Genomic DNA, 26938 nt, shown 5'->3' with positions numbered 1-26938 from the left:
TGTGAGGGAGAGGGACAGGAGGCTGTGTGTGTGTGAGGGAGAGGGGCAGGGGGCTCGGTGTGTGAGGGAGAGGGACAAGGGGCTGTGTGTGTGAGGGAGAGGGACGGGGGGCTGTGTGTGTGTGAGGGAGAGGGACAGGGGGCTCGGTGTGTGAGGGAGAGGGACAAGGGGCTGTGTGTGTGAGGGAGAGGGACGGGGGCTTGGTGTGTATGAGGGAGAGGGACAGGGGGCTGTGTGTGTGTCTGAGGGAGAGGGACAGGGGGCTGTGTGTGTGTGAGGGAGAGGGGGCTGTGTGTGTGTCTGAGGGAGAGGGACAGGGGGCTCGGTGTGTGAGGGAGAGGGACAAGGGGCTGTGTGTGTGAGGGAGAGGGGCGGGGGCTTGGTGTGTGTGAGGGAGAGGGACAGGGGGCTGTGTGTGTGAGGGAGAGGGACAAGGGGCTGTGTGTGTGAGGGAGAGGGACGGGGGGGCTATGTGTGTCTGAGGGAGAGGGACAGGGGGTTTTGTGTGTGTGTGTGTGAGGGAGAGGGACAGGGATGTGTGTGTGTGTGTGAGGGAGAGGGACAGGGGCTGTGTGTGTGTGAGGGAGCGTGAGTGGGACCGGGGTTGTGTGTGTCTGAGGGAGAGGGACAGGGGGTTGTGTGTCTGAGGGAGAGGGACAGGGGGCTCTGCTTGTAATTTGGCGACTCTCTCTCGAGTTGCTTGCTCCCTGCCTCCTCATTGGGAGAACAGTGAAAGGTGAGACGTGGAAACGGGCGCCCAATCAGCTGCTCGGGATCTGTTTAAAGGAGATCAAGTCGCTGAGAGGGGGTGGGGTGGCTGGGGGTGTGTGTGTGAGAGTGTGGGGGGAGTTGGCAATGAAGGCATCAGTCGCGCCTAGCCCAGCCCAGCCTGCACACACCGGGTTAGATGTTAAGCCAGCGCTGAGGAGCCGCATTGCCAGTGTGTTGTTGCTGGAGGCCGGTTCGATTCCAGCTTCCCCCACCCCCAGGGCTTCAGGAGTGTGTCTGGAAACACAATAAAACGGAGCCTTGTCTTTTGGGGGGGTGGGGGGGGGGAGAGTTACTGTATTCTCCAGGATTTCCTCAGAGCGTCAGGTGAGAGAGCAGTCTGAAGCTCAACAAGTTCCAGAGAGAAACTGCAGGGGGGAAAAGATCAGCAAATGTTGCAGCGATTAGTGTTGTTCGGAATATTGGGAGAGGTCATGATTGAGGATGGCAAAGGCAGTGCAAGGTTAATGATTTTCATTTAATTCCCCCCTTTCCTCTCCCGCTGCAACCTTGCATTTTTTTTGGTTGGGGGGGGTGGTCAGGTTCAGTCTATTTGCAACCGGGAGGAAGCGACTTGTTGCCTGGATCCCCTCTCATTGCAAAGTTGAGCAGCTCCTGTTTTTTTAAAGGAAAAGAAACCAGCTCTTATTTGGTGGAAAATAAAACGCGGCGTTTTTGCATTCAGCGTGTTTGTAATTCTGCATTTCTGTTTTTGTTTTCCTACAACCCCCCCACCCCCCAACACCATCCACAGTCTCGCCAAGAAACTTTCAATTCAGCGGCTGCAAGTTGAGGGCGAGGGGTTTTTCTTGTGGGGGGTTGGGGGAAGAGTTGGTCTTTCGGAGGCTTGACCAAGAGAGAATGCCTGTCCTGACCTCCCCAGAAATCGCCACCAAGTTCAAGGAAAACTGGATGATGCTGCACCCGGAGGATCAGGACAATGTGAGCGGTGCCGTGAACCTGGATGACAGTCTGACCAGCCTGCAATGGCTGCAGGATTTCTCAATCCTCAGTGCCAACCTGGAGAAGCCGGCTGGGGGTGCCCAGCATCACTGCAGGCAGCAGCAGCAGCACCACGCGCCCAGCTCGGACTCCCCTGCCTCACCTCCAGCTGGTGACACCGCGTCCAGCGGCATGCCCACTGGGCTGGGCAAGCCCACCTCGGCGGTGGCTGGCACCAAGACCTTGATCCAGGCTCAGCCTCCTTCCCAGAGCCCGGCGGAGGATGTGGACTACAAGACGAACCCGCACGTCAAGCCGCCATACTCCTATGCCACGCTCATCTGCATGGCCATGCAGGCTAGCAACAAGAGTAAGATCACCCTGTCTGCCATTTACAACTGGATCACCGACAACTTCTGCTACTACAAGCACGCTGACCCCAGCTGGCAGGTGGGTGACTAAAGCTAAGAGACTTTTGCACCTCCAGTGTTGGATTCCTGTTTAGTTTAGATCAACACACTGACTCTCTGAAGAGTAACCCACCCAGACCTGTTTCCCCTCCCCTAGATTACTATGGGCAATTTAACTCTCATTGAAATGTGCTTAGAGTCATAGCGAACAGACCCTTGTCCATTCTGACTGGGTTTTCCAACTAAACTTGGCCAATACCCCTCCAAAACTTTCCTATCTGTGCACCTGTCCAGATGCCTTTTAAGTGTTCTAATTGTACCAGCCTCTGGCAGCTTGTTCCATACACACACCACCCTCTGCGCGAGAAAGTTGTCCCTCAGGTCCCTGTTATATCAGTCCCCTCTCATCTTAAACCTGTGCCCTCGAGTTTTGGACTCCCCTACCCTGGGGAAAAGACCTTAGCTACTCACAATATCCACACCCCTCATGACTTATAAACCTCAGCCTCCGATGCTCCAGGGGAAAAATTCCCAGCCTCTCCTTATAGCTGAAACCCTCCAATCCTGGCAGATTTCTTCCGCACCCCACATAGTGTGACCAGTAATTGGCATGACACCAGTATTATCTTCTTTGTATCTTTTTAACCTGCAATTCCAGTGGGGTGGGGGTCACAGCAGCAGCAGCTGGAATCAGCAGGAAGTGAAGTCTAAAGTTTCTGCCTCTCTTCAAGGGTAACTGAGGTTCTCCCAAAGCCAGGAGAGAGTCAGACTGTGCATGTGCACCCCTCCTCCTGCTGCTGCTGCTGCTGTCTCCCCACTACACTGGAACCAGCTTGGCTGGGAATACTGCTGTGGGAGCCAGTCTGCCAGATTATGGAGCAAGAATGCTCCTTAGCTCCCTAGCCCAGTATGCTTTAGCTTGTTCAGTACAGTCAGTGGGATCCAGTGAAAGACTGAAGCCCATTGCTTCACACAGCAAAGAAATCGAAAGCAAGATATTTGCTTTTTTGCAGGCAAGCCACCTCATTTGACACATTGATGTGTCTGTGTGTGGGTGGGTGTCTGTGTGGGTGGAGTGTGTGTGTTTGTGTCTGTGTAGAGTGTGTATGTCTGTGTGTATGTCTGTGTGTGTGTATGTCTGTGTGTGTCTCTGTGTTGGTTTTGGAATCGTTTTGCACTTATTTTGATTATTGATGGAATGTGGAAGAATAGGATACTTGGCACCTTTTCTTCAAGAAAAGGCAGTGGGTGGGGAGGGGGTTGTGGGGGTAGGATTCCAGCATGGCGTCATTATACTTGTCAAGTGCTGACTTAACTGGTCAGCCAGTGGGGACCGTATCCCCTTCACTCCCTCGTTGGTGATGGGAATGCTTAAAAAAAAAAGACTTATCCTTCAGAATCTGACCAGTCCTAGTGAAGGCACAGTTGACTTCCTTAAGGAATACTGATTGGGAAACCAGTTCTCCAGAGTAGTGTAAAATCCTTCCTCCTCAGAGTGATAGAGTATTTTAGGCAGTCAGCAACAAACTCAATGAAACATTCAAGAGAAAGCTCTTTATCCTGATGCTGGTTGGAATGTGAAAGTCACCACTGTGAAGAATGGTTGAAGAAAGGAGCATGGATGCATTCTGACAGAAACCAAGCTAAGTGCACAAAGACAATGAAATAGCAGTGCAGATGGAGGCCATTCAGCCCAGCAGTGCTGTGCCACCCCCAGTGACATCCATCCAGTTAGACCAGATTTCTGACCCTTTCCATCATTGTTATACAATCTTTCCCTCTTCCAGCTTTAATCCAGTTCCTTCTTGGAGGTTATCTCACTGCCGTCAGACTTTCAGGCAATGCGTGTCAGATCAGGACTCCTCCTGTTTTTCTTCCCCATGTTACGGCTGCACGGTGGCTTCGTGGCTAGCACTGCTGCCTCACAGCACCAGGGACCCGGGTTCAATTCCCGCCTCGGGCAACTCTGTGTGGAGTTTGCACATTCTCTCCGTGTCTGCGTGTGTTTCCTCTGGGTGCTCTGGTTTCCTCCCACAGTCCAAATATGTGCAGGTCAGGTGAATTGGCCATGCTAAATTGCCCGTAGTGTTAGATGCATTAGTCAGGGTGAGTTGCTCTTCGGAACGTCAGTGTGGACTGGTTGGGCCGAAGGGCTTGTTGCCACACTGCAGGGAATCTAATCTAATCTGTTACTCTTTCTCTTATCCAGTTAGTGTCCTCTGGTTCCTGATCCTAATACAACAGGGAAATAATTGCCCCACATTCATTCCGTCAGGACCCTCTGTGATTTTGAACTCCTCGATTCCACCTCCTCAGCTCTGAGGAGAACAATTGCTCATGTTTTTTAGCTCCTTTGTGATGGAGTCATAGAGTCAGTATAGCAGAGGGTCCCTCACGTCTGTGTCAGCTCTGTGCCAAGTGACCATAAGCCTCAAGATGCTTTCCCACAAGTGCCCATTCAATCGCCCATTGAAACGGTTCATCGTCTCTGCTCCCACCCCCCTGACCAGCAGGAGGTTCCAGGCCATGTCCAATCATGGTGGTTAAAGGAAAAGTTATTTCTCACAACCCCCAGTGTCTTTTACCCAACAATGTTAATCTTGTGCCCCCCTAGGCCTGGTACCAGTTTGCTAATAGATAGCTGAAGTCCTACGTTCCTGGTGCCATTCTCAAAAATAACTATTTCCAAGACTTTGGTTTCCCAGAACAGTGCCCCCTAGTGAAGCTGAACCAGTGTTTTCTGAAGATTTAGTGGAACCTTCTCCATTGTATCTGGTATGTGTTTTTAACAGCATTTCAACATGACCTGCTAGCTTCAAATATTTACCAAGACTCTCTATTCTTGCATTTCCTTTCAAATTGTGTCCTTTGCTCCTTGGGGGCAACATGGTTGCTCAGTGGTTAGCACTGCTGCCTCACAGTGCTAGGGACCCAGGTTTGATTCCAGCCTTGGGTAACTGTGTGAAGTTTGCACATTCTCCCTGTGTCTGTGTGGGTTTCCTCCGGATTCCTCCCACAGTCCAAAGATGTGAAGGTTAGGTGAATTGGCCACATTAAATTGCCCGTAGTGTTCAGGGATGTGTAGGTTAGATGCATTAGCCAGGGGGAATGTAGAGTAATACGGTACGGGAATGGGGCTGGGTAGATTACTCTTCGGAGGGTCAGTGTGGATTTGATGGGCCGAAGGGCCTGTTTCCACACTGTAGGGATTCTATGATATCATTTAGTTTCCATTGATTCTCCTAAATCTTCCAGAAAATGCATCACATCACACTTTATACCGCTGACTTTTACCTGCCAGCCCTCTGCTCATTTCGCCAGCCAGATGTCTGATGCTGTCAACTCCATTGTTTGCTACATCTTCAAGTTTCCAGTCATTTGCCAACTTTGAAATGATGCTCTGTGAGTTCATTCAGATCATGAACGTGTATCAAACAGCAGTTCCTAAATTGACCCCGAGGGAATACCACTGCACATGTCTGTCCAGTCTGAAAATGACCATTCAGCACTATTGGCTGCTGATTAACCAGGTTTCACCCTTTGCTGTATTTGCCACCAGCCTCATTCCTGAAGAAGGGCTTATTATGCCCGAAACGTCGATTCTCCAGCTCCTCGGATGCTGCCTGGCCTGCTGCGCTTTTTCAGCACCACACTTTTCAACTTTCCGTTTGAAAGACAGCAAACCCAACATCAACTGCTTTGTCCTCATCAACCAATTCTCTCATTAAAGAATTCCGTTAGAGCGTAGAGGGTTATGATGATGGGGTTAAGGGAAGGAAGGTGGAGGACGCTTGGATTCAATATCAACACTGGCATAGAGCATCTGGACAGAATGCGTTATGCATTCTGAGTGATTCTGTAGAATTCCTGTTTCTCCTTATCGTGTGGTTTTTTAACCTTTTCTCTTGGCTTCGTATAAAAATTGCGGTAACAGTTTATACATAGGGAGGCACGGTGGCTCAGTGGTTAGCACTGCTGCTTCACAGTGCCAGGGACCCAGGTTTGATTCCACCCTTGGGTAACTTCTACTTGGAGTTTGCTCACTGTCCCCGTGTCTGCCTGAGTTTCCTCCCACAGTCCAAAGATGTGCAGGTTAGGTGAATCGGCCATACTAAATTGCCCATAGCTTCCAGGGATGCATAGGCTGCTTGGGCTACTCTTTCTCCTATCCAGTTACTGTCCTCTGATTCCTGATCCTAATACAACAGGGAAATAATTGCCCCACATTCACTCCATCAAGACCCTCTGTGATTTTGAACTCCTTGATTAAATCTCCCCTCTACCTCCTCAGCTCTGAGTACAACAATTGCAAATGTTTTTGAGCTTCTATGTGACTGAGTCATAGAGTCAGTATAGCAGAGGGTCCCTCAAGTCTATGTCAGCTCTCTGCCAAGTGATGCAGGTTGGTTCTGAGTGGGATGGTCTTTGGAGGGTCAGTATGGACTCGATGGGCTGAATGGCCTGCTTCCACATTGTAAGGCTTGTATAGTTCACACAAGAAGTGTTAATAATCATTAGCTTTCACTTTGTACATTTTGATAACAAAAAGTTAAAATGAATTCTCTTCTGTGTTAAATTGCTGATGTTTTTAATTTGTATGTGCGTTATCAAAGCAAGTTACAGACAGGATGATAAACGTTGGATATTGACTGCAACATTCTCTCTGCACTGTGCACAACATCATATTAATTTGCGTAGAATAAAAGTTGTATATAATAAGATCTATATTATATAAATTAGCTCAGTTTCTTGCAGCTACCAACAATTGTAGAAAGCAATGAAATGCGTGTACTACCTCCTTATCATTCATTACTTCCATCCTTGATTGTATTGTTTTGCACCCTTCCAGTTACACAATTGTAATAGAGCATGTGGTATGTAAAGTGATATTGAGGACAGTGCACCATTCATATTGTGGCAAGCTACTTGTTGCCTGAGTATGGGTGCTTTCTCCTGTAACTGTTTCTCAATCAAAGACTCGAGGCTTCCAGTTAGCCCTTGTTTTCCTAAAAGTTATCTATTTCCCTGTCCTCCCATGTTGTACCTTCCTTGTTTATCGGGATTGACATTGACATTTGGATCAAGAGTGTGAAGCACTTTTGCTCTATACTGGACTGCATGGAAAGATGGTATTATATAAAGGGCCACTTGGTTTTCAATGGTTGTCCAAATCAGGAACTCTCAGTAGTACACCTCCTGAGAATGAATTGAAAAATGAACATTGCCATGTCATTTTTCGATCAATTTAATTAAACCTGAGGGAAGTATTCACCTTGATTCTCACTAAACAAGGGAAAACTTGCAATTTAAGCAATCTGGATTCCATCCAGATTCAATTTTACAGGCGGTAATTGTACCTACACTTGATTGAGAGGCTCTTCTTACGAAGGAATAGTTGCTAAGAAATCATGTTTAGAGTTTCTTGTTTGATCTCTTGTGTTTTGACAGAACTTTTATTTTATTGAATTTGATTCACGTCTAGCTGTAGTTCATGCGTCAGTGCTCAAACATCGTGCCTCATTGTCTGCATGAGTAAAGCAGGCATCTGGAAATTTTATAGCATTCAGAAGATAACAGGATTCAATTCTGCTTCCCCCAAAATGTTTGTTAAATATTTCTAGAGTAATCTTCCAATAATCTGAAGCTCTGCTTGCTGTTTTATTATTTCTCTGATCGTTTCTATTTGTGTGATGTGAATGTGAAAGCTTGGCAGCCACCCTGCTGGTGGGCAATTTAACAGCATGGGGTAAGCAGCATTGTCAATGTCATGCATATGCATCTCGACCTGGACCTACTCCAGTTGTAATTTTGCATTTTAACTTGCTCTGCTGTAGCCAGCCTTGGTGGTTGAGTACTGGGAGTTCTGAACAACACATTAAACGATTCCCCAAGCGGTATACTGTACCTCAAGCATCACTGCATTTGTCTGGCCGCCTTCTCCTTGGTGGGGAGAAGGATAAATCCAGTTATGAGTACGGACCACAGCAGGAGTTGTTATCTTTTAAGGAGAAGGTTACTTAAAGACTTGAAACTGTACAATTGACTATGGTTTATGTTAATGATGCACCATCTGCACTGACCATTTAATACTTTTTAGGTTGTTTCGAGTGATTCCCTTAAATTCAATTCATTCTTTTTGTTTGTTTCTCCCATGAATATACCCCTAGCCCCAACAATGATCCCTCAGTCTCCGGTTTTGTGGGGTGGCACAGTAGCTGGCACTGCTGCTACACAGCGCCAGGGACCCGGGTTCGATTCCAGCCCCGGATGACTTATCTGCGTGGAGTTTGCACATTCTCCCTGTGTCCGTGTGGATTTCCTCTGGGTGCTCCAGTTTCCTCCTACAACCCAAAGGTGATGTGGAGGGGCCTATGGTTAATCCACCTAACCTTCATATTCCTGGATTAGCTCAGGAGTCAGATGACACCAAATCAGGTGATGAAGGGGAAGCCAGGAAAGCTTATGATTTCAAATAAACCTGTTGGACTATAAGCTGGTGTCATCTGCATTCTGACCTAGTCCAGAGATGTGCAGGATCACAGGGATAGAGGCTGGGGCTCAGTGTGGACTCAGCCTGATTCGCAATGTGGTGATTCTGTGGAGGACTATGGTTCCCTTGAGTTTCATTACCTTGCAATGTCATACACAAGTGCCCAGTATTTATGTGTAAAATTCAGTGGGCCACTAGAGTTGTTCAGCCACAATAGTCCAATGCTAACTGTAGATAGGCAGAAATGATCGGGTAGTTGTCAGGAACCCAACTCCTGGCTGATTTTCTTTCTTAACTCCTTCTGACAGGCACTAAGCTCACATTACAATCTCCGTGCAAAGAGCTGGTGGTGTAGTGATAATACAACTGGACTTCTAATCCAGAATCGCAGGCTAATTATTTCTGGTGACAGGAGTTCAAATATCACCATGGCCGGTGGTGAACTTTGAAAATGTGGAATGAAAAGCTAGCTTAATGATGACCATGTATCCACGGCTGTAAAAATCCACCTGGTTTACTCATGTCCTTTAGGGACAGAAATCTGCCATCCTTACCTGCTCTGGCCTACATGTGGCTCCAGAGCCACAGCAATGAGCTTGATTCTTAACTGCCCTCTGGGCAATTAGGGATGGGTAATAAATGCTGGCCTAGCCAGCGACACTCCAATTCTATGAAAGAATTTGGTTGGCATTAACCGACTGAGAGCACAATACACTGAACATTTTGTCAAGGATGAATTCTCCCTTTGGCCAGTTCTCCACGAAAATAGCAGAAAACATGTGATATCCTTTTGAACATGTTACTGCACAGGGGAGTTGCTCACTGTTCAAACATCTCCATGTGCTTAAAGCATGAACAAGCTCACTTCTCTAGCTCCTAATCTAGTGAAATTTACTTCCAGTATTCCAGGGATCTTTTTCATGCCCTTGATGGTACCCAGCATGATTCAGTTAAAGCTGAGTGCTTTAACTGAAAAGGAAAGGTATGGGTCAGATGGGGAGGGCTTAGAGGGAGATGGGAAGACGTGGGAGGGGAGGGATAGGAATGGAGGCTTAGGGCAGTCTTATGGGCTGGTGTAACTTTGGAGGAATGGGCTGCAGAGGGGAAAGGGTTTGTGAAACGTTGCTTGTTTTAAGGTAATCAGATCGAGTTGGTGAGTGGGGCTGTTATTTGATGGTTGGGTTTGGATGGATGCATGGGTGGTGGGGAGAGACCGGTGAGGTTAAGCAGTTGAAGTAAGGGGCAGAGGAGTAGAGCAAGTGGGCGGAAGTGATTGCAATGATTCAAAGTTTGGGGCTCATTGCCAAAGGTGTTGTGGAATGTCTGGAACGTCCATGGATTTGGATTTCTTATATCTGAAACCAAAGCATGTTTGTCTTTTCTTTTCACTTATTTGCTGCTTTGTCCCATTAGAATTTCCAGGACATAACAGTTTTGAAATGTTTTTTCTACATATTATTGACTCACTGATGGTTAAATCCTACATCACAGCAACAAGATCTATCAATATGACCAACTCCAAAGCTATGAAAATAATTGGGAACATATGTTTAAACGTCATGATACTCCTGGTGTATATCTAGGTAGCGATGGAAGATCTCCAACGTGGTTGGTATACAATCTATTCTTGACCCTGGGTTGTTTTTGAGTCATTTGTGACAGTGAAGGAAGCCATTTGGCCCATCTGAATGTGTACGCTGGTCAATCTCATTTTCCTCACTCAATCCCTGGAGCCCTGCATTTCTCCTTCTGGCAAGTGCCCAGTCAATTTCTTTTTGAAATAATTTGGTTGTTTCCATTTTGAGCACTTTCATGGGAAGTGAGTTTCAAATTCCACTTACTGAGGGAAAAATGTCCTTTTTCATATTTACCCCGTCTCCAGCCCAAAATCTACATCACCCCCACTCCATACAACTTTGCTCATGTTTGTCCTTGTCTACTTTATCTAAGTTCATTGTAACCTCATTCATAATGAAAACCCGAAAGAGCTGCCGATGCTGTAAATTGGAAACAGGAATTGCTGGAAAAGCTCAGCAGGTCAGGCAGCATCTGTGAAGAGAAATCTGTGACCCTTCCTTGTTCACATCCATCAAACTTCCCTTCAAACTCCTTTACTCCAAGGAGATCAACTGCTGTCTTTTCCAGTTTACCTAGTATCTAAAATCGCCTGGGCTCATTCTGCTAAAATCCCCTCTGCACCCTCTCATCTTTCTCGAAGTGTACAAACCAAAACTGGATGCAGTACTGGGTCCTAACCAGAGCTTTACAGTGATTCAACACACCTCCCCTGCTTTTGCACTTAATGCATCTAGAAATACAAAGCTCAAGATTCCACGTGCTTCACTAACCACTCTCAATAAGTCCTTCATAGATCTTACCAGGACACTCTGTTACTGCACACCTTTTAGAAGTTAGTCTCCATCGTCCCTCCTTATCCCTCTGTCAAAATGTATCACTATCTCATCTGTCAATTCTTGGCAATATCTTCATATTGTGTTTAGTGTAGTCACATTTTGCTGTCGATGCAATATCCAGAATTATTTGCAATCCTCCAGCTACGGCCTAATTCTACTTTGTACAGTTCCAGCATAACCTGCCTGCTGTCATACTCTGGCAGAAAGTAAGGACTGCAGATGCTCGAGATCAGAGTCGAGACAGTGTGCTGCTGGAAAAGCACGGCAGGTCAGGCAGCATCCGAGGAGCAGGAAAAATCAACATTTCAGGCAAAAGCCCTTCATCAGCAATCAGAAAATTGTCCAAAACGTGGATTTTCCTGCTCCTCGGATGCTGCCTGACCTGCCGTGCTTTTCCAGCAGCACCACACTCTCTCGACTCTGATCTCATACTCTGTTACTCAGCGAATGAAGGTATGGGAGATGCTTTCCTTTTTGATCACCTGTCTCCTACCTTTAGGGATCTGTGGATTTGCACTTCATGTTGTCTCTATGCCTGTGCGCATCTCAGAATCCTCCCATTTATTGTGTGTTATTCCCCTGCCATTTTTTTATCCTCTCCAAATGCATGGCCTCACATTTCTCTGGATCGAATGTGTCCCGTTACTGCTCAGCTGACCTGTCCTTACCTTCCTGCAGTCTGCACCTTACATCACCCACATGGACAGTTTGTGCAGGTAGGGCTGTGTATTGGGGCCTGAAAAACCTCTCCACGCTGCTGACAATTGCATTTTCACTGAACAGCAAACCGCAACCCCCCCCCCACCGAGTCCAGTGCAAGTCATCACCTTCCTGACCAGCCTGCCATTTTCACAGCCATGCTGGAGACCTGGTAGATTATCTCAAATGTACCTCCATTGATCATCTTAATGTTGTTTTTTTAAAGAAATTCAATAACTTTAGTCAGACACAGCCGTCCCTTAGCAAATCCATGTGAATGGTCATTGATTAAATATTAATGATTCATTAAATAAATGCTTTACTAAACCATTGTCACCCCTTCAAATGTTTTCAGCTGAGGGCAGGCTGGCCTGTAATTGCTTGGTCAATTTTACAATGTTCACTGCTTCCGCCACCAGGCCTCCAGACAGAAAGAACTGCAAACATACAATCAGAGTCTGTGCTATTCCCTCCCTCCCTTCTCCTAACAACCTGGGGCACATTTTTCAGGGACTTGGACAATCATCCACTTTTGAAGACGTAGCCCCTTTAACATCCTTTCTCGCTCTGTCAATATTTTCTCCTTAATTGCAATGTTTGCATCATGACCCCACCCTGCTTTGAAAGCGCAGCAGGTCAGGAAGAAGGGCTCATGCCCGAAACGTCGATTCTCCTGCTCCTTGGATGCTGCCTGACCTGCTGCGCTTTTCCAGCAACACATTTCCAGCTCTGATCTCCAGCATCTGCAGTCCTCACTTTTTCCCACTCTGCTTTGCAAAGGAAGATGCAAACCACACCTACTGTCTTCTGCCTTCCTGCATGAGTGACTTTTTTGGTCTCTAACTATTATCCTCTGTTAAAAATCACACAACGCCAGGTTATAGTGCAACAAGTTTATTTGGATGGACTAGCTTTTGGAGCATTGCTCCTTCATGCTCTGGTTCTTCATGCATTTATCAAACATCTCTCAAATTCCACTCTCCACAACCTGGAACATTAATGTACTGATTGCTACTTTGATGCAAGTGCAAGTATTTCTAAATCAAGTGTTTTGGGGGGAATTGACGCAACCCTTATTGTGCAAGAAGCACATTGGGTGAGTCATTTATTCCAGTGCTGAGGAGTATTAAACATAGCCCTCTAGCAAATAGTAGAGACCATGGGAGTATAGACTTTGTGCCTATGCCATTGGGTCTATTGTTGGATACGGTTTCATTAGTAATTCTGCTTGTGTTCTGCATTATTTGTTGTAGTTTCGACAGTTTAATTATTCTTTGAGTAACTAAAAATTGATATCAGGTAGTAGGAATTTGGGCCAAGGGTCTTTTATAAGACAGCTGACAATTAACCAATTGTATTCAGAGGGATTATATTGAGCTGTGTAACAGGATACAGTAACCTGACACGTGGTTTGGTAATGAATCTTACTAATAACAGAGGACAAGGATTCCACTACCGGGGTCATTGTTTTCAATTATAGTGACCTAATTCCAGCTGTCCTTTACAGTAATGATGACTGGAACAATAAAACAAATGGCTGGTGATCTGCATAAAACATGTGCTGGATTCCTGTAGCAGACTCAAACTACCCATTCGAAACAACTTCTACCATAATTGCATGGGGCAGCAGATTGGCTCAGTGGTTAGTACTGCTGCCTCACAGCACCAGTGACCCTGGTTCGATTCTACCCTCTGGAGACTGTCCGTGTGGAGTTTGCATGTTGTCCCTCCATCTGTACGGTTTTCTGCCACAATCCCAAGATGTGCAGGTCAGGTGGATTGGCTAGGCTCAATTTTACGTTGGGGTGGGCAGGCTAGATGGATTAGCCATAGTGAATGCGGGGTTATGGGGATAGGATAGGGGGCTGGATTTGGGTGGATAGTCAGTGGAGACTAAAGTGAACTGAATGGTCTCTATCTGCGCTGTATGAACTAATATGACACAGCATTCCAAGTGCTTACCTCACATTTAATATTCTCCCTGTTGTGTTCTTTATGATCTTAGTGTGATGAAACTGGTCCATACTTGGTATAGTGCTTCTTCAGAGTGTAGAAGCAAAGCACTTCCAATGATACATAACATTCGGCAGGTGTAGAGGTCCAGTTCTACATAGTTATGAGTTCATGCATTAATACAACAGAACGTGGGTGTACCTGGGTCAAACCAAGGATCGACCGAAAGACAGAGTACTTCTCTCTTACTGTCAAATCTTAACCCCCCTCCTTATCCCCAATTAGTAAAATACTACACAAGCATATCAGATGTCAATTCCTTTTTAAAATTAGTCTTTTATTGTTCTTTGGTGGACAGTTATATGATGCAGGTGCTTTTAGCTTTGATCTTTGGAAACAAAATTGCCTATACTGCTTTTACATTTATGTGTTCATATACATATTATAAATGTGTAACGTATTTGTTCATTATAGATTTTGTTGCTGCCTATACATATTAAATAGCATGTGATCCATAGAATTAGCCTCTGACTGTGTTGCACTTTCTGCACACACACCTGTCATTTTACCTCACTCATCTTCTCATTAACCATCTGTTATTCGGTTGCGGTCTATTTGTATAAATATCAAATCACATCGTTACTTCTGTGATTAATCTATTCATTCAGTGACAATTGTTAGAAGGCTAATTTAAAGTTGAAGTGCTTGAGTCTACTTGAAATAATGTTCCAGTGGGAATGAAACGTGAGGAAAACGCTACATTAAACTGACTGAGTGTTTTGTTTACGAAGCTGAGGTAAAATTATGCACATATAGGATTCCAGACACTGACTGGTCTAACCCGATACATTTGTTCGGATCAGGTTGTCTGAATAGGTCATACTTGAATATCATTACCATAGAACATCTCCCTATGCACATACATTAGAAATGTTCATCATCTCAGTGTATTAAACGGTTGATCTTTTTCTGCTCACACGATCAGTCCTGAGTGTATTGTTTTATTGTGTTGGAGGTAATTTCCGAGAATTGGGAGGTCATTTCTGCTATCCTGATTCTTTGGTCTTGCATTTCCAGTTGTTAGGCCTCACTGCAGTTTTGGGAGTTTTTTTAATGTAGCTCTGCCTAGGATCTCTGATGAGGAAGAAGCAGTGGAATCGAATCGACAGATTCTGCTGCTGGTATTGATCCTGTTACTGGTGCTGCTGGTGTTGATCCTGTTACTGGTGCTGCTGGTGTTGAGCAACACCAGCAACGCTACCGGCAGCTTCGACACCAGTAGGGTCAACACCAACAGCACCAGCAGGGTCAACATTAGCAGCATCGGCAGGATCAACACCAGCAGCATCAGCAGGGTCAATACCAACAGCACCAGCAGGGTCAACACCAACAGCACCAGCACCAGCCGCAGCATTAATGCCAGCACCAGCAGGGTCAACACCAACAGCACCAGCAGCACCAGCAGGATCAACAGCAGCAGCACCAGCAGGGTCAACACCAACAGCACCAGCTGCAGCATTAATGCCAGCATTAGAAGGATCAACACCAGCAGGGTCAACACCAACACCAGCAGCAGCATCTTCTCTTCAACCTCCTGGTGCTTTAGGGGATGGGCACAGAGCTTTTGCCACAGGCAGAGGTATCCCCAATGGCAGGTTTATGCTGGAGGGTTTGTTTTCTGGACCTGACCAAGCACCTTTTCCCAGAGGCTCCTGTCCGCTGTTTACTGACATATACAGCCACCAGGAAGGAGACCTCCTTCCAGTGGGCCAGGTGAGTATGCATTGCCAGCGATGGTCAAAGGAGACAGTGAGGACTGCAGATGCTGGAGAGTCAGAGTCAGAGTGGATAAAGAGTGTAGCTGGAAAAAGCACAGCAAGACAAGCAGCCTCAGAGGAGAAGGGAGAAATGTGAGACCGTACACTTTGGTTGGATGAATAGAGGCATGGACTGTTTTTCTAAATGGGGAGAAAATTCAGAAATCTCAAGTGCAAAGGGACTTAGGAGTCCTAGTCCAGGTTACTCTTAAGGTAAATGTGCAGGTTGAGTTGGTAGTTAGGAAGGCAAATATAACATTGTCATTCATCTCACGAGGACTAGAATGTAAAAGCAGGGATGTACTTCTGAGGCTGTATAAAGCTCTAGTCAGACCACATTGAGAAGATTGTGAGAAATTTTGGGCCCCATATCTCAGGAATGATGTACTGGCCCTGGAACGGGAGAAAGCGGGTGAACGGGGTTGAGAAACCTATCAGCCATGCTTGAATGATGGAGCAGACTCGATGGGCTGAATGGCCTAATTTCTGTTCCTATGAGTTATGGTCATTTCGACCCGATTTTTAACTGTGCATTGTCAAATGCAGACAATGCTCTCCAGCAATGTCACTGTATGCAAAGGAACAACAGGCCCAGAATAGGATTGAAAAGAAAATAGAAGTTACAATTGAATTAATTTGAACCCCCCCCCCCCCCCCCTCTGTGATGCAAGAGTCTGGCTTTCAGTCTCGAAAGGAAACCTGGACCTTTGAACGAACCGCACTATGTTGTGATATTGGGAGCCTCCCAGATCTGTGTGATTGTTGGGGGTCACTCTGGTGGGTCATTGGCTTCGACCTCCTGGGGCTGAACTGCTTTGGGTGAGGCCGAGAAGTTTGAAAGTCTCCAGTCAGTAATGACCCCCCACTGCCCCGCCTCACCTTGTCTGAGTTAGAATCAGGCTACAGTGTACCACTGACACTCTGTGTGCTGAAGGTAGCACACTCAGTACACCCGTTCATGTAGCTTTGTTCTGTTCTTGCATCAGTGCTTTGCTGCAATTATTTTTCATTGCATTAATCCCTAGCCACACGCGACTAATTGGGAATGCAAACGTGACTAATGGTGTGAAACGTGAGCTGTAACCATTGTAGGTATGTGATCCCAATGCACAGATTTTTTTTTTTGCATGGCTTATGCACGTGTACTTTGATGCATCGTTGGCAAAATGGTGAATGCAGGTCCTTTAATTCCTAACTGGTGGTAGATACTTGTTGAGCGAAGATGCATATCAAGTATAGGGAGGTCAGCAGTTCATTTGGCTGGTTTGCAATGCAGTGTGATGCCAACTGTACCAGTTCAGTTCTTAAACCAACTGAGATTACTGTGAGGCCAGCAGCCCTCTGGGATAATAGCAGCTTCACATCAAAAGACCCTAAGACATAGAAGTAGAAATTAAGCCATTCGGCCCATCTAGTCTGCTCCACCATTCAATTGTGACTGATAAGTTTCACAATCCCACTCTTCCGCTTTCTCCCCGTATCCTTTGATTCCCTTGACACTCACAAACCTACCTATCTCCGTCTTAAATATACTCAATGACCTGGCCTCCACCAGTCTTCTGTGGAACATGAAGTCTACTTGCCTGTTTTGTTTGGTTCAATGTGTAGTGTTCTACACTGAAGTTACTGCATATGACAAAACCGTGTTGCCTGTTTATGTGCAAACTACAGACCAGTCATTTGAAAAGAGGGGGATGCAATTGCACTACTTGTATTTTTGTCAGATTTCAAGAGAAGAATCTTCCTGATCTCCCATCATGACTCCTTCAAAGATCTGTTGATCTGGAGAAACAGAACAATTTGCTCACTTCAGCTGGCTATCCATTAGAGAATCTACTGATGCTCTCAAATTCAATCTTCTGAAATATAACCTGAGCTAATTGGTGCATAGCTGAGAAAATCCGGTTAACATGAAGAGAAATATTGGTAGGATATTAAGGTAAAGCAGCTGGACAGATAGTTCTGGTGTGGACTCAGCACCATTGGAGATGTTTCCTAATGACCCAGCTCAGAGATATTGTTACACACCTCTGGAACAGATGGGACTTGAGCTGGGCCTCCTGCCTCAGTGGTAGGGAGACTACCACTGTGTCGCAAACCCCTCCCATTATAGTCATATGGGTTAAGTTTGTCTGAAGACTTCATTTTGTCGCTTTCTGATAGTAAAACAATTAGAAGGAAACTGCAATCAAGGCAAAGGTTTGGACATATGAGGAAGGTTTGAGGACTCTAGGTCTATACTCATGGAATTTGGAAGGATGAGGGGGGAATCTGATTGAAACCTTCAGTATACTGTATGGTCTGGACAGAGTAGGTGTTGGGAAGATGTTTCCATTGGTAGGAGAGACGAGGACACAAGGGCACAGCCTTAGAGTAAAGGGTGTTTTTTTAGAACAGAGATAAGGAGAGGGGTGAATCTATGGAATTCACTGCCCCAGAAGGCTGTGAAGGCCAGGTCATTGAGTATATTTAAGACTGAGGTAAGTTCTTGAGTGTCAAGGGTATCAAGGCTTACTGGGAAAAAGTGGGCGAATGGGGTTGAGAAACTTAACAGCCATGATTGAATGGTGGAGCAGACTCAATGGGCTGAATGGCCTAATTTCTGCTCCTATGTCTTATGGACTTCTAGTTGGTAGTTGTGGATTCATATTCTGACACCAGTAATATCACTTTGATTGGAACAATGCCTTGTCCTCACCAGCTTTTTCCGGCGTGTTCCCAAATGCAGTCCATGTTGCCTCTCCAGATTCCTACTTGGAAGTTTTGGGTTGATTGTAAGACCAATGTCTTCTGTATAATGCCTTTGCTGCGATCACATCGGGAGTAGTGTGTGCACTTTGACCTTCAGGTTTACCAAAGGATCTCCTTGCCTTTGGAGGCGATTGATCTCTGGAATGGGAGGGTTGTCCAGTGAGAGGCAGAGTAAATTGGATTGATACTGGGGACTGGAACCAAAGAAGATGGGGTTTAAATCAGAGACATTATTTTGATTGCCTTGCTGTTTAACTTTGCTAAACCTAATGTCTTATTAAAAAAATGTTAATTTGTTTTAAGCTATAAACTTTATATCTGGTATCAGTTATTTAAAAAGTTTGGGTTAGGAACCATGGGGCTCAAGTTTGAGGGTCATTGAATGCTTTAACTTTACTGTGTTGTGAATGTAGGAGTGGGGAGGTTGATTTGATTTGGCTGTTTCTCTCTGTTTCTGATTGGGTGGCACGGTGGCTCAGTGGTTAGCACTGCTGCCTCACAGCACCAGGGACCCGGGTTCGATTCCAGCCTCGGGCGATTGTCTGCGGGAGTTTGCATATTCTTCCCATATCTGTGTGGGTTTCCTCCCACAATCCAAAGATGTGCAGTTTAGGTGGATTGGCCATGTAAATTTTCCATAGTGTTAGGTGCATTAGTCAGGGGAAATGTAGAGAAATAAGGGAATGGATCCTGGGTGGGTTACTCTTCGGAGGGTCGGTGTGGACTTGTTGGGCCAAAGGGCCTGTTTCTACGCTGTAGGGATTCTAAAAAAAGTTCTCTCCATGTCACAACAACATGCATGGGACATGTCACAGCAAGGGGTTGATGAAATTGGTTCCCAGGATAGAAGCAGTTGTGCTTTGATTAGAAACTGCGTAAATTGGATCCTCTGGAGTTTAGATAAATGAGAGATGATTTCACGGAAGATTCTTGGCAGGGAGATTGTTCCCACAGATCACGGAGTGTCGATTAATCCTAGGATAAGGGTTCGATCATTTGGGACTGAGATAAGGAACCATCACTCAAATGATTGTGAACCCACGAGATCCTCCATCTCAGTGGTTGTAAATACTTCATCATTGAATATATTTCAGACTTAGTTGGGCAGACTGTCAAGAGCTTTCAGGGATTGGAGGGATATGAGGCGTTGACAGGGAGTTGGAATTGAAGCTTCACTTCAGCCATGATCGTATTAAAGGGTAGGGCAAACTTGAATGCCCATATTGGTTGCTCCTGTTTACTTTGTGTTTTTGCAAGGTTTGTGAAGGTTTGTAGCTCAGGTTGAGGTTTAGGGTGTAGGTTTGCTCGCTGAGCTGTAGGCTTGATATCCAGATGTTTCATTACCTGGCTAGGTAACATCATCAGTGGCGACCTCCAAGTGAAGCGAAGCTGTTGTCTCCTGCTTTCTATTTATATCTTTCTCCTGGATGGGGTTCCTGGGGTTTGTGGTGATGTCATTTCCTGTTCGTTTTCTGAGGGGTTGATAGATGGCACCTAGATGTATGTGTTTGTTTATGGCGTTGTGGTTGGAGTGCCAGGCCTCTAGGAATTCTCTGGCATGTCTTTGCTTAGCCTGTCCCAGGATAGATGTGTTGTCCCAGTCGAAATATTTTGTGTTTTTATGACATCAGCAATAATTCTCAGTCTTTGTATAATAGCAAGCTTCATTCAGATCTGAATTGATCAGTCACAATGGGAGTGCTTGGTTTGGAAATCTCCTCTCCTAAAGATCTCTGCTTGTCCCTCTCTCCCTGAGTTTGAGGCCTGCTGATCAATTTGTGTGCTCTATGGTTTGAGCTAGAGGGAGGAGCTGAATAGGCTGGGGCTGTTTTCCCTGGAGCACCAGAGGCTTGTAGAGGTTTATAAAATCACGGAGGTCTTGGATAGGGTGAACAGACAAGGTCGTTATGTCAGGATAGGAGAGTCCAAAGCTGGAGGGCATAGGTTTAAGGTGAGAGGGGAAAGATTTAAAAGGGATCTAAGGGGGAACGTTTTCACACCGAGAATGGGGGCGTGTATGGAATGAGCTGCCTGAGGAAGTGGTGGAGGCCCGTACAAATGCAATATTTAAAAGGTATCTGGACGGGCCTTTGAATATGAAGGGTTTGGAGGGATATGGGCCAAATGCTGGCAGGTGGGACTAGATTAATTTCAGATATTTGGTCAGCATGCATGCGTTGGACCACAGGGTCAGTTTCCGTGCTGTACGTCTCTATGACTCAAAGTGGACAAATAAGGACATTTCTGTTGTACTGTGGAGTGAGTACAGACATTTGACTTTACCCCATATACTTCCATGTATTTCTAAAGTGCTTTAAATGAGCCTTCCTGACTGAGTTAGGATTTCAATTGTGAATTTTAATGATCAAAAAATGGAGATGATATTTTTGCAACTAAGTTTCTTCTCATTTTGATTCGAAGTCGGGTTAATTTTTGTGTTTTATCATAATGTGATAATAGCTGATATCTGGTTTGAAGACAAATGTTAAGCTCAATATAATGATTTAACGCATTTTCAACATTGCAGTGACACACGATCTGTAGTTTGACATTTATGTGAGAAGGTGATCTCAGTCTGGTTTCATTTACAAGAAACGATAGTGAACGATCTTGAGGAATTGGTCTCAAAATAGTTCAGAATTTAGAACTGCAAAGCAAAGTTCCAAAACAATAAATTTTGAAAATGTTGAGCCTCTTTTTTTTTTGACATTAATACAGCTTTCAGAATCAGGATCTGTATTAGCAGGAAGACTGAGGACAGAGTGTGACTGAATCTGCAGTCTACCTGAATCCTTTCAACTCATATTGTCTCTTTTTACACAGGCAACAGAGACCAGAATTCCAGAGTCTTCAGTTCTGAGGCATGGCCATTGGACCCAAAATGTTAACCCTGATTTCTCTCCACAGATGCTGCCAAACCTCCTGAGCCCTTCCAGAATTTTTTTTTGTTTTGTTTCTGATTTCCAGCATCTACAATTCTTTCAGATTTTTATTAGAGACCAGAAATACCTGCAACAGGACAGCCATCTGATAAAAGATAGCAAGGGAAATTCTGGTTCCAGACAATAATCACTTTGACACACACGTTTTCTTATTCCGATTTCTATTTAGGTGTTAGTCCATTCCATTTAAAATTTCTGAGGACTCTTAGCATTAATTCTATTTCTCTCTCCACAGGTGCTGCTAGAGTTTCTCTAGCATTCTCTGTTTTAGTTTGTATCATCAAAATTTCATTTTGTTAAGATGAACGATACCTCGAAGTGATATTCATCACTTGTTGCGCAAAGTTTAACTTGTTCTGGTCGCTGACCTACATTGACACCTGGGTCTGGTCGTATTCTGATTTTAAAGTGTTCATCTCTGTTTCCAACTCCCTCTATGTCTGGAACCATATTGTTAGGGGCTGCCAAAGACTGAGCAGCACAAAATGGCTGATGAAGGCCCTAACACCCACCACATTCTGAAACTTCCTCGGACTTGAGAATCCCCCCTCAACACCAAATCCCGAAGTCGTTGTATTCACACTGACTGAAAACTGACATGTTTGAAAAACACCTTTTCTTTCTGTTGCTACTGAAATGCTAGCCTGAAATTTAGTCCGAGTGTGAGGCTTGTCATCACCATCTTCCAACTCCGTGATCTTCAGCTGAGCGTGGGGTGCTGTGCTGTCACTGTTATTGGGTACATTCTGGAAGCAGTGAATACAGGCCCCACATGTGGTTTCAGTGTGGATATAGAGCTATAGTCAGAACAGATTAACATTGAATTCCATTTGCTGAACTAAGTACAGATTGTGTTATTCAGAAAGCTTTTATTGGTGATGGGAGTACTTAAAACGTTGCAGTTAGACCATTGCTAAACTATAGATGAATGAAAGATTTAACATTGGACGTAAGGATACAGCAACGTAGATTTGAAGGGGAGAGGCTACTGGAGGTGTGAGGAGAGGGTGTGTTTTTCTTTTCTGTTCCCCGATGCTTTAAACCAAGAAATGAGTCTTAAGGAGACCTTATTACTCATCAACAAATAAAGGAGACCTAACCCTTTCATCACTGACATGGATGGTGTAAAGCTTGTGCTTTCAGATAAACGTGTTGGACTGTAACCAGGTGGTGTGTGACTTCTGATCTTGTCCATTCCAGTCCAACTCTGGCAGCTCTTCCACATCATGATAGTAATGTCACTGGGACTAACTATCCTGAGACTCAGGCTAACTCAATATAGGTCCTGGGTTCAAACCCCACCAGGGAGGAAGCAGGATGCAATTTCCTACTAGCAGGTGCCTTTGTGGATTCTTAAGAATTCCTACAGTGTGGAAACAGGTCTGTCCACACTGACCCTCCAAAGAGTAACCCACCCAGACCCATTCCTCTACCCTATATTTACCCCTCACTAATGCGCCTAACCTACACATCCCTGCACACTATGGGGCAATTCAGCATGGCCAATTCACTTACCCTGCACATCTTTGGATTGTGGGAGGAAAACGGAGCACCTGGAGAAAACCCACACAGACACGGGGAGAATGTGCAAACTCCACACAGACAGTAACCCGAGGCTGGAATCGAACCTGGGTCCCTGGCGCTGTGAGGCAGCAGTGCTAACCACTGAGCCCCTTTCTCATCTGCCCTGCAAAGCTCTGTCCCAAAACCCTCTCCTGCTCTCACTCGGTCCAAAGTTTCCCAACCCAATATTCCTGACATATCTCAGTCCAGGTTCCCTGAGGCTTGACCGCAGTACCGACAGTGCCCACTAGTTTGCTCACGAGTGGTATCAGTGCTTCTGGAGCTGAAAATCCCCAGAGGTCTCAGGACCTGTACCATGAGAATCTTGTTTGCTGTTGTAAAAGCCTACCTGGCCATGCCTACACGTGACTCCTGACCATAGTCATGTTGTTGACCCTTAAAAGTACCCACTGAAACTGGTGAGTAAGCTACCCCAATCATTAGGGATGGGCTACAAATGGTGGTCTAAACCAGCAATGCTCACATTCCGAGAAAGAATGAAGACAAAATGATGAGGCAAAGGGGAGAAATTACCAGGAAAAGGAGCGCACAGTTTTAAAATACGGCCTTGGAGGTGTTTCTGTGACAGTCCCGTCTCTCACCATCTCTGCTCCCAGCTGGTGGGCTTAAGGTGAATACTTAAAGGCCACTCAGTCTCAATTCTTGGAGATTATGCAATCACTGTAAGGTGGTATAAAGTGTAGACAGTGATATAATCTGCCATATGTGTGCATTAGTGCATATGAGAGCAGTCTCTGTGTGGGCGCTTTGCCTTACCAGATCTGCAGTTTTTCTGGAGATGTCACATGTCACAGGTAACAATGGCTGACTTTCGCCCCTAACTACCCTCTGAAATGGCCGAACAAGATGCCCTTGAACTGCTGCTTTTACCGATGCACCACAGCGGTTAAGATGACAGCTCATCACCACCTCCTCAAGGGCAATTAGAGATTGGGAACAAATTGCAAGCACTGACCACATCTCGAAAACATTTTTAAGAATTTGAGACATATTGTGGAATATGCTTTGGCAAGCCAACCACATTGCGTTATTTTATTACCTGCAATGCAGAATAATGGCCTTATAGTGAAGGTTAGTGATGCTGTTCCAACTTTAAGGGTAGGACAGAGAGGGTAATGAGAAGGTGGAAAATTGGAGCCACCTGACCGTACAGACAGATAGCAGTCTCTCAGTAAAATCTTGCTGCAGCCATCGTAATTATAAATTATCACCATTCGATTTTGAAGCCTAAAACAAGGAATTCCACGTTTTTATATCTTGGGATTGGTTGCCATTAATGGCTAAGAAGGAAGAGGACGTTCAATTAGAGCAAACAGTTGGAAGCCACAATCGAGCATTTCAAATTGAATAGGTAATTAATGACACTTAAAACAGAGGCATATCTGTAATCTATATGAAATTATAGAACGCAGTTGGTACGAAACATCTAGGAATGGATTTCTTCTTAAAATTCAGGATTTTAAAGAAGAGGGAATATTGCAACAAGGGTAAAAAGCTACTTAATAGATAAGAAACAGTGTTGTTCAAACGGTTGCAAATCAGGCAAGATTTGGAAAAGATGTACCCCAGGCTCTAGGATACAAAACTGTATGAACAGAGCACAACGGTGGAATTAGTTCTGGATTGTTCTCACTCAGGGAAAGTGAGTTGAGACTTTAAACTTCTGTGGTTAGCCCAAATCCAACTAATTTTCAATGTTGAATAGTCCTAAAAATGTATTATTGTAGATAAATGATTTGCAGTTTTTATGCACATGGATGTGTTTTTGGCCCCACTTTTAGAGGCCTAGTTAAGTAACAATAGTTGCTTTCATAGTTTAATTCTGGAAGATTTTCTCGTATTAATTCTTCTTGTTTTCCATCCAATTTGCAGAATTCTATTCGTCATAACCTTTCTTTAAATAAATGCTTCATGAAAGTGCCAAGACAGAAAGATGAACCTGGTAAAGGGGGTTTCTGGCAGATTGATCCACAATATGCCGACATGTTTGTCAACGGTGTATTCAAAAGGAGACGGATGCCAGCAACACACTTTAGCGCCCTCAAACAAAACAAACTCCCATCTGTAACTACATCTGAAGTCTCGATAAATCCATCAACTCAACCTTTCCTGTCTTATCCTGGGCCTGGACATACATCTGTGCGGTACATGGAGAATTCTCACAATAATCCACTTTTCAACTCTTCAGACAACCACCGAACTGCAAGCAAACGCAAGCAAGCCTTGCCAAAGCGAACAATGAAGACGTCCAGAACTACCAAGTCTCCACTGCTGGGTCACGACGATCGCGAATCTGAATCGCTCAAGGGCGACTTTGACTGGGCCTCAGTCTTTGATGATGTGTTCAATGCGAATGGGAGCAATTTTGAGGACTTAGACATCAATGCAGCATTGAACTCTCTGGGTACAGAGCTGGATCTTACTGTCCAAGGAAGGCATATTAGCCCACAGTCTAAATGGTGCTCCATTGGGATGGACCAGGTTCTTGCGGAAACCACCAGCCAGGCTTCCCAGTTTGAAGATTTTACATTTTTCTCTGATGCTCAAAGGCATCCATGGGAGGAGATGAAGGAAGAGTTCCAAATTACCCCTTTGGATATAGATCAAGGCTTCAACTTCTATGAAGGATTCTTCAATGAACTGCATCAATGGGAAAGAGGAGACAACTTTCTGTGACAAGACTATGTTCCCCTAATGATCAATCTTGAACCATTTGCTACATTAGCATTAATGCTCTTGATTACTGGAAATGTACAGCTTACATGAAGTTCCTTTTATGCTGTTGAAAAATGACCCATTTGTTATTTTTTATTGTTTATAATTTTTACACTGGAATACCATTTTAAGAGATTTCCGTCATAGTTGAAAGAAATCAGTCTGAAATTCTTAATAGTTTAAGATCATACCATCTGATTACATACCAGGTTGTACCACCAGAGGTGCACAATGCTGCAGTGTTTCAAAGGGATGTGTTCTCAAAGCTATTTGCCGTTTCAGATTCTTTCTTTGTTCAAAGCCGAAAATTGCTCACAACTGCACTTGACACTTTGGAAGACAATGTTGCTGAAGTGAAAATATGAAGCCAATAGTCAAGTCAAGCAAGCGTACGATGAATGGAACTGTGATGGCACTATTTACGTACAGTCAATTAGGAGCTAGCTAATTCTTAACTGAGATGGCTGTTAACAGCCTATTCTTGCTAGTTGATCCAAAAATTGTCCATTGAAGTATATTGCACTTACTCCTAAAAACGACTAACCCTAACTTGTGTTAAAGTCACCTTCTATTACCTTGCAGTTGCAGTGTTTCGCCATATGAACTCGAATTAGAAATACAGGGCTAAACTAGAAGTCTTTCAAGTTAATTTTCTACTTGCTTTTTCTTGACTTGGCTATTGAGTGAGTGTTGAGCTTTGGTTCAATGGCTTCACAGAATCAACACACTTACAGGATGTAAGGCACAGTTTTGACCGTATATTTTTCCATAAAAGACTTATTTTGCTCAGAAGTACTAGTGTTAAAAGGTGTAGTTTTTTTTCTTTTTGGAATTGATTTGGTGACTAACCTGAGTGAAATTCTCAAAAACAGAAGGGACGTGGGGAGGACTTGATTCGATTATTGTTTGGAACTGCCCTTAATCATGACAAACGCAAGGCCTAAATGATTGAACACTAGAAAGGGCAAATGTACTTTCTACATATCCTACAGTGAAGCAAGCATCTTGGCCTGTCCACATTAGCATGGATCTCTTTTTTTAAAAAAAAAGGTGTAATCAAGTCATCGTGATTCTATGCAGAATTCCTTTTCTTATTGTGTTGGAACTGCTGCCTTAACAATGAAGTTATGGAGGGTTTCCATCCCGTGACTTTTGTAAAGAGCTGCTATGTAATTCTGAAGATGAAATGAACAACGTCCGCTGAACTGTGTAACTATGCCAATCTGTTTAATTCATGAATGCAGACTAGAGATAAACTCATCATTCTTTGAGCTGACTGATAAGTAGTCACTGTTAGATGCTTGGTTTGTAACAGGGAAGTCAATGTGTTTGCTTGGGTCACTCTGTTAACTGACCAGTGGAGCAAATCCCCCATATGTGTGCAATCTCCCATTTTCTATTCTGGTTAATTGCTATTTGCCTCACCGCAATAAAAATTGTGGGGTTTACAGCA

At 44.7% G+C, this 26938-nt stretch overlaps 1 protein-coding gene across 2 annotated transcripts; it reads left to right on the top strand.

Moving 5' to 3' along the window:
* The first annotated feature begins 896 nt into the window (after positions 1 to 896).
* foxj1b (forkhead box J1b) lies at positions 897 to 26938 on the top strand. 2 transcript variants are annotated; one of them, XM_043711144.2, is made up of 3 exons: positions 897 to 1095; positions 1523 to 2160; positions 24643 to 26938. In XM_043711144.2, exons 2-3 carry the CDS (start codon positions 1630 to 1632, stop codon positions 25444 to 25446), a joined length of 1335 nt encoding a protein of 444 aa, XP_043567079.1. In that variant the 5' UTR covers positions 897 to 1095; positions 1523 to 1629; the 3' UTR covers positions 25447 to 26938. The 2 variants fall into 2 exon arrangements, with proteins under 2 accessions (XP_043567079.1, XP_087854140.1); XM_087998014.1 differs by lacking the exon at positions 897 to 1095 and having other exon boundaries at positions 1146 to 2160.

This window comes from Chiloscyllium plagiosum, unplaced genomic scaffold (assembly GCF_037043375.1).
Source record: "Chiloscyllium plagiosum isolate Xiang-an unplaced genomic scaffold, Cpla_swu_hap1 HiC_scaffold_20, whole genome shotgun sequence".
Taxonomy (NCBI): Eukaryota; Metazoa; Chordata; class Chondrichthyes; order Orectolobiformes; family Hemiscylliidae; genus Chiloscyllium; species Chiloscyllium plagiosum.
Note: the sequence above shows the minus strand (reverse complement) of the source record. Positions and strands in the feature narration are given on the sequence as shown.

Bases quoted from the DNA above. Each gene is read 5' to 3' on its own strand.
- foxj1b (XM_043711144.2), top strand. From the start codon at position 1,630: ATGCCTGTCCTGACCTCCCCAGAAATCGCCACCAAGTTCAAGGAAAAC. The intron at 2,161-24,642 runs GTGGGTGACTAA...TCCAATTTGCAG, and splicing joins ACGCTGACCCCAGCTGGCAG to AATTCTATTCGTCATAACCT.